The following is an 8,700-nucleotide window of genomic DNA, read 5'->3' on the forward strand; positions in this document are numbered from 1 at the left end:
CCCAGGTTAGTGCAAACCCGATCGGGCCGAAAACGCTATTAGAGTTCCAAAATTCATCGTTGCAAGAAATTGCAACCTTCTGCTGGCAACATTGAACTATATATACACTGGAATAGACGTCTCCGCTGCGCTGAACTATGGGTGTGAACCATTTAACGCTGCAAACACTTCGTTGACCAATCAAAAGAAAGAATTTTATGAATTGATCAATTAAAGAATGCTTCAAAGCATTTGCAGCGTGAAGTAGATCGCACCCTATGGCTGCGCTCAGCAGAACACAACAGTTTTGCAACCGTTTTATGATTCTTTGCTGAGATTGGATCATTCCTCTTGATCTAAAAACATAACCCAATCAGCGCGAAGAAAACTTCCAACAGTTGCAAAATAAACGTTCTGCTGAACGAAGTCTATATATACACTGGAATGGGCATCGAGGAAAATTCGTGGCTACAATTGATCAGCCGTCATTTTGGCTGGATCGAATATCTGAGCGAATCAGCAAGATTATCGTGTGTGAGGTTATATTTGAAGGATTATAAAATCGCGTGACTGTCTACAAAGCATCAACATGAAGTGCTGTATGCCTGGGTGTGGGCAGAGAAGTAAAAAGGGTTTTTCATTTCATAGGTAATAATTTTTGTATTAAATATATCAATTCCTGCATATGCGTTAACGATGTAGGAAATATGAAGTGATATGCGGCGTAACCTGCGTAAGCGTAACCTGCGTATTCTAATAATTTACTAGAATACATTAATTTTTATTTACTAGAATACGCCATTCTGAAAACCGGCATTCACATTGGGCGTATTTCGCGGAAGATTAGAGAAATGCGGAACTAATGCAACCAATTGCTGATTAGAATTTCTGTTGTACACTCTAAAGGAATGCTAAACGTATTTACGATTGGTTTTCGTAACCTACGCAACTCGAAAAGGGGTAGCACCCAGTTGGACTCACAGCGCTTGAGACTACAAAACTCCTAAGCACCGGTCGCTGTGATTGGTGGTGTCCAATCGAGCTGTGGTCAATCGGGATCACCCCCTCGAAAAGTACGCCTCATCATAGGGAACCGACACCTTTCCATCGCGTATATATGAGCGTATGATCAAATAAATTATTAAAATTGGAAAATTTTGTGAGACTCTAAAGCCTTGTGTCCACGATGCTAGAAATCGGTCCGAGATCTCGGACAGAGAAAAAATTAACAAATCACGTTTGAACAATTTGATCGCATGACCATTGCGATTGGTCAATTCTTTCTTTATCCGAGTTCTCGGACCGATTTCTAGCATCGTGGACATAAAGCTTTAGGCTTATTCGACGCGTTTTTGCATAAAACGAACGAATCTGGCAAAAAAAACGTCGTTATGCCTTGTGATCTGAGATATTAAGCGTTAAAGAATGCTTTCCAGCAAGGACACAATCAAACACAGTGTAACACAGTGAATCGTTTCATCCTTGTTTAACGTAAGCAAACAACAAGGACGTATGATTCACTGTGTTACACTGTGTCTGATTGTGTCCCTTGCTGGAAAGCACCCAAAGTTGATGACTATTGAGGTTAGGAAATCTGTCACAGAGATAAAATGAGGTCTATAATTGTACTATTCCACATGGATTTAGACTTTTTACGCGATGCAAAGGGGCGCACAACTTCTATAATTGTACTGTTGGAAAATCGAAACCCTTGTGCATTTTTTCAGACAGAATAAGCTAAAATGGGGTGATCCCGATTGACCACGGCTCGATTGGACACCATCAATCACAGCGACCGGTGCTTAGGAGCTTTGTAGTCTCAAGCGCTGTGAGTGGCTCGTGTCCAATTGAGCCGTGTCCAACTGGGTGCCACCCGTTCCGACTGCTAAAATGTCGTAAACATAAATATACTCCAACCTTTAATTCTGTACTTCGATGTGAATAATAAGGATATATCCTTATTACACACACACACACACACGCGCGCGCACACACACACACACACACACACACACACACACACACACACACACACAACACACACATTTCGTAAATATATACATAAGAAAAATTTAAAAACCATAAGATTATATGTAAAAAACATAGAAAGAAAAGCTTGAACAGCTCAGTCTGCGGTCACATGTGCAGCTACATGTGATCAGCTGCGGTTACAATATGGATGCTTCACTTAGAAGGGGATATCCAATCAGAAAACATATCAGACTACCAATCAGAAACTCGGACATCAATGTCGCTTCTCTCTATATAGGACTCTACTCATGATATGGGCTTTATAGCGTTTTCGGCCCGACCGGGTTTGCACCAACCTGGGTTGGATTAATGGCGTTTTGCGATTCTGTTTTGTTGGTAAGAATTGGTAATTGTATACAGTGGTGGTACTACCGTTTGTTGCTTAGCGAGGAGAGCCGTCTATTTGGTATTAATCTGAAGTGTCTGGACCTCTCTTGGTATCGAATGATCGTATGACGTACTTAAATGTCCCATTGATATCCGCGAGTGTGCCTTCGATGAGAGGTGGTCGTAAATATCGTAATGTCCGCGACTTGATTTGCAGACGAAGGCCTACGTGAGGCGACGTGGGAGAGGCGAGAGCGAGTGTGAAAGAGAGAAGTGGTTGGATAGAATACGAGACGAAGCGCGATTAACGTCATCGTCGTCGTCATCGTTATCGTCATCGAAGCTGATCGAAGCTTCAGTTGCGCTCGTTCGTTCTCAAGACAGTGAGAGGCTAGTCTTGCGGGAGTTGTGTGCGTAATATCGCATACATTCGTGCGTGAGTATCGCGAGTGGGTGGGCGAGGCGTGTTCTCTCGCTCTGGTTCCCCGCACGCTCTGTCGAGGTATATCAGAGTATATCTTCGCGACGGGCACTCGCTCCGCTCGCTCACTCGCTTGTTCGCTCGCGCGCGCGCGCGCGTGCTCTCTGTTTCTCTCTCCCTCTCCCTCTCCCTCTCCCTCTTCCCCTCTCGCTCTCTTTCCCGTGTGTCTGTGGTGTGCGCCGCGCGTGGTGTGCGGGAGTGCGTGCGTGAGGTTGCACTCCGAGTCAGCAGCGGTGCGTCGATCGTGCGGATTGGTAGCGATGAGCGACGACAGGAGCGAGGATGAGCCGCTCATGGACAGCTTCAATTGGTACAGCAACTGGGAGCAGCAGTGCGTCGAGGCACTCGAGTCCGAGCCTGATTACGAGAATCAGCTGCACAACGAGAAGGAGCTCTACTCGCAGCAGATGTGGACGAAGTTCCAGACCACCGCGTCGGCCATCGCCCAGTTGTACAAAGGTGATCTCCTCGACGATGCTCTTGTGAGATACCCCTGGCGGTCCTCGCGACTCCATCCCTTTATCTTTCCTCTCCTTTTTTTTCTTGCCCTCGTTCGCTACAGTGATCCCCCCCAAGGTCGCTCCCTCCCTCCCCTTAATGCGAATTCCGTCCGTCTCGCGTAACATCCATTTTGTCGCGCCGTTACGAGAACGATATTACTTTCCGTTTGCGCAGCAACGTTACAGCAGACGTTTTGCGCTCGTCATTGAGTCTCGTTCTCATAACGTGTGCCCATTTCTACAATTATCGATCGGATCCGTTTAACCTCCTCTGATTTATTATTCTCTTATTCTCTTGCAGACCGCACACTGGGTGTCTCGCTATGGGTGCCCTTTCAGACGGCTGCAGGTACCGTCACATCATTGTACAAAGGTGTGTGTTCTTGCGATATGTGGGTGAATCAGTGAATCGTTGTCAACAATGACCGCTAGATAAACGACCATCTCTCTCTCCTCGCTTTCTTCCCCTTCCTCCTTGCACCGCCATCTCTCTCTCTTCGCTCCTCGTGTTGCAGCGCTCCAGAGCGTCATTTTCCTCTCCACGCTTAATCTTTGTTCTTACTGTCTTCATTTGCGCTTCTGTTTATCTCTCTATTGTACCAGCAAAAGGATAAAATGTGTCACCATCATTACGGATGAAAACAGTTCTTTTCCGTCCACAACCTGACCACTCAGGGTCAGCTGTTTATTCCGCTAAATATGATATTAATGTGGCATGGAGAAATTTTACGGATTGACGACCTGCCTCATGCAGTCTCTCTCTCTCTCTCTCTCTCTCTCTCTCTCTCTCTCTCTCTCTCTCAACCCCCCACCCTTCCCTCCCTCCCTTCTCCATTCTCACCCCAAATTTTTTCGTTTAATATAATTTTGCTTTTAATTTTATTTTTAATTATGATTCTTTATATATTTTTTCTTTTCTTTTGATTTCTTTCTCTTTTTATTTTATTTAAACTTTATTTCGTATTTTATTTCACTTTTCTTTATATATATATATATATATATATATATATAATTTTTGTTATTTTAACTTTTCTTCATTGTTGTAACACCGTATTTGTATGTATAACTTTGCGAGTTCGCTCTAGAATCGTAATAAACGCTCTATTTATCTATTTATCTATCTATCTATTCATCTGTCTATCTGTCTTTATCTGTTCTCTCTCGCCTCTACTTCAGCACTAATTTTGTTACACAATGCATAGATTAATGCGCACACATATCATAGAAAATAGACCTTGGGAAAAATTTAACTTGTATTTCTTTAATGACTTGACTGAAAGTCAATTGTGAGCTATTGAGTTCACGGGTATGGGTTAATAGAAAATCTATAGGAAAAATTCCTTATAATAGCTCTCGATCGAATTAAAAACTATATGGATTACTCAAATGGATTGAAAACTGTACTTGTGATTAATTTTTCTCATTACTTATTTTGTGTGTTAAATAATTAATTGTTTAATTTGTTGATGATGATTTTTGGTATGTTACGTCTGAATAACTGAATAAATACTTTGAGTAATTTCTGATTTATAATATATAGGCGAGTATTTAATCCAAATAGAATTGCTCCAGTGTCACGTATTGGTTGAAATAAAATTTTTTTAATTTAGGTTTGCAATCAATAACCCTATAAGACACAATATTCTTAGAATGTTACATGAATATTAATAATTTATAAAAAGGTAAATAATATTCATGCAATATTCTAGGAATATTGTGTACACGGCGTGCTTCGTATGTTATATCTTCGTAAAAATGAGAAAAAGCATTACTGTGATTAATATCAAAATATAACGATTAATGGAATAGTCTTTCTATGTAAAAAAAAATCGTATACTGGGATACATGATAAAAATAATGCCAAAAAATCCATTAATTAATGAATATCAGAACTGCTTTATTATTCGTAATGTTCATAAAAAAAGAACATGCTTTTGATAATGTGTATCATGCAGAAATTTTAATTGAAGACAGAAGGAAGAGAGAAATTAGGCCAATTTTATAGCCAGAACATTGGAATTATTGATGACGAATGGCTACTTTGATAACATTCTTGAAGATGTACAATTATTCATGTTATCAATGACGGTAGAGATAACCGTAAAAAAAATGGCATTGCGACAATATAAAAAAGCATGCTCTTTCTTCATCAGAATAATGGCTTTATAATTTTCCATTTTTCGCTTTATTTTTATTATTTTCGGTTTTTCTCTAAAAAAAAAAATTTTTTTTTTAAATTAAAAAGAAATTTTCCCTTCTAAAATGTATCTTTTATTTTTTTATTTATACATTATATATTAGAACTTTCATAAAAAAACTTATAGATTACCATATTATTACTACCTACTTTTTAAAACGGCAAATATCCGTGACCTATCTAGTAGTAGTAAATTTGACAAAGCGGATGAATTAATTAATTATTTATTTGTACATTATTTTGTATATTATTTTGTATAGTATTGTACTGTTTCTACTTTTTAATTTTTTATTGAATGCATTTTTATAAATCTATTTCTCACAGTGAGATACATAATGAGATTTGTGTGAGGAATGCACTTAATTATTTCCTATTGATAATAGCTTTCCTCCGTTGATAATAGCTTCGTATATCGATATCAACGCGATTTAATTTTACACGCTAGGAATTTGATAATTGCAAAGTAATTTATTTTTAAATTTAGTTTTAATTTCTATCATTTTATTGAAAATCTAATACGTTTATAGAAAATCGAGAAAAGACGCACACTTACGCAAATTTGTATCATTATGCGAAGTGCAATTTAACATTTTTAATTTGTGTTTAGAACTCACTAATGATTACATAATTTAGATATAAAATTTAACATAGTAAAATAATTTGATTATTCGTATGGATTGTATTATGTTAAATTTTGCAATTAATGCATGTCGCTATATTTGTCTGTAAAATTAATCAAGAATTATTTAAATAGATTCAGTGGATTGTATGAGGCGATGCAGCGATTTGGGAGTGGAAATGGGCAAGCAGAAACGTTGTAAAGAAATAATGAATTGGGCTAGGAAAAAAAGACGTATGATTCGCAGGGAAGATCTTCTTGCATATCTCGCTGGAAAACCACCTCCACCTCGTTCGCATCCACACAGGTTTACCCCTTTACTGTAGTTTCCGAAAAAATTATTAATCTAGATTATTGCTGTGTATTTTAATTTTGATAGATATATATTTATAAATGTAGATAATATGTTTCGTTAAATTAAATTAAAAGGTAAACAAGTAAATTAATAAATTAATAAAATAAACTGATTATTTATTAAAGGTTGCAATATGTTGCAATGTTACAGAAGTTCACCTAAACCACGTATGATGGTGTGCGGTTCTCCGTCGTCGCAAAGTCAAACGCCGAGTATGGTGATTGCTCCTGCGCCGACAACAGGCACTGATCCAGATCCTGAGTTGCACACATTTAGAGAAGCATTGTCGGGTAAGTTATCCAGTAATTTACCTTTTTACAAATTTTATAAGTCTTTTTACAGTTAATCAATGCTATATTATTGACTAGCGGCATCTCTTTAAGTATTTTAATCATATTTCATTGAATTTTACAAAGAAATTGAATCACACGAAGAACATAGATTTAAATGGAAGATATCTTAAAAATTTTTTATTTTTAATTTTTCACGATATTTTTATTATTTTAATTTTTTCTGGGTTCCACGCACGAGTCGTTACGCGTCAAATGCACACGTTTGAAGACAATTTAATTGTGATAATCACATGGTGGAGTAATCATACAGATGCATGTTTGACACTCACATTAACGTACGACACACATGCATGGAAATTAAGAGTTTTATGTAGATATAATGTGCCCATAAAATAAGAAAGAAACGTAAAATTTTTCCAGGTTCTCCAGTGTCTCGACGTGGCGGAAGACAAGCCGAACTGTCGGCCTTTATTAGCAACGAATTGGCTCGGCATCATAAACGGCCTGCTTCGCATGACGTGGATATGGGATCACCCACGCACAAACGTATGCGTACTACACTGTAACGGCGCGCGACGCGTACGGTAGCTTTACTCCCTCGTTCCCTGTTAATTAATCGACCCGATTAATGACTAATAGCTCAGCTCCCCTACATAACTCCTGGTTATGTGTAATCATTTGAGGGAAACGGTAGTGGTTTATACTGCCAGATAAGCACGTTCGTATGTGTCTCCTGTAGCTTTTACTGCCGATCTCGATTTATATATAACGTTCAAAATTACTTAATCTCATAATAACAATGTAGAGTGCGTATGTCTGACGCATAAAATGATGTATTTTTAGTCCAGCACGCACATAATATATTTATGGGGTATTTATTTTACATGTATTGGCAAATTAATTGATTGTATTTACGCTGTAAAAGTTTTGTTTTCCTTATATGCAATTTCATGAAAACTTGGATTTCGTAAAATCTTGTACACTCTATAAATGTATATATGTATATGAAATTATGTATTTTTTGTTCGATATAAAATTAGTGAGAGCACACGAACGTGTCTTAACAACTACTGTTTAAAGTGCCCACACATACACACACACGCGCACGCGCACGCGCGCGCACACACACAAACACACACACAATGATCGGTCTGACATTACGTGCAAGAATTTGTATATGAGACTGTCATTTTGTCGATCAATTTACGAGGAATTTTTTTAGTCAGATATGTGACATCCGAAACGTTAAGTCTTTAAATGTTAATACGTATATCGATATATGTATCAAAATTTGTAACGACTGAGAAGCATTCTAATATCTATCAATCAATATTGTTGATAATTTAATGTTTTCTTCACACATGTGAAAAATTTCGAATTTTCCGAAAATAAAACAAAGAATATTTTTGTGTTGTCCGAAAATTGATAGATAATTTGTGTCAGAGTAGAAGAAGATACGAGTGCAAAATGTTTCGCTTTCACATTAAACAAAAATTCATCGAGTTGCTTATTAGAAATATCGTTTTTATTGTGCCGTAATTGCAATTAATTCTTTGGACGTTTGTCAATCAATGAAATGGTTGTTTCATATCACTTTATTGATGATAGCCAAATATGAGAAAAATACGAAACGTGTAGAAAATAATAATAATATGATAATGAATTAAAATTTTTTTTACTCTTAAGTTTTATTTCGTCAATTATCAAAATAAATTTATCATATTCTTGTTGAAATATTTCCGAATGTATAATAAATTTGAGTCTATTATTTTTCTTGTATAATATATGTAATTTTCTCGTTTATTTTATTCATTGTTTATATATTCTTTTTTATCCTGCATCTGTTACATTTCATCGTGTGCGTCATCGAAATAGATTTGGTTATTGCCCAAATTGTTCGGCGTCTATTTTTCGTGGC

The 8,700-nt window shown here is 37.3% G+C and overlaps 1 protein-coding gene across 1 annotated transcript; it reads left to right on the plus strand.

The window, feature by feature from the left end:
- The first annotated feature begins 2,353 nt into the window (after positions 1-2,353).
- Positions 2,354-8,400, plus strand: LOC108770605 (UPF0472 protein C16orf72 homolog). Its single transcript, XM_018522284.1, has 5 exons — positions 2,354-3,277; positions 3,620-3,691; positions 6,270-6,441; positions 6,640-6,779; positions 7,203-8,400. The coding sequence occupies exons 1-5, from the start codon at positions 3,079-3,081 to the stop codon at positions 7,346-7,348; spliced, it is 729 nt and encodes a 242-aa protein (XP_018377786.1). The 5' UTR covers positions 2,354-3,078; the 3' UTR covers positions 7,349-8,400.
- The last annotated feature ends 300 nt before the right edge of the window (positions 8,401-8,700 follow it).

This window comes from Trachymyrmex cornetzi, unplaced genomic scaffold, assembly GCF_001594075.2.
Source record: "Trachymyrmex cornetzi isolate Tcor2-1 unplaced genomic scaffold, Tcor1.1 scaffold129, whole genome shotgun sequence".
NCBI classification, from domain to species: Eukaryota; Metazoa; Arthropoda; class Insecta; order Hymenoptera; family Formicidae; genus Trachymyrmex; species Trachymyrmex cornetzi.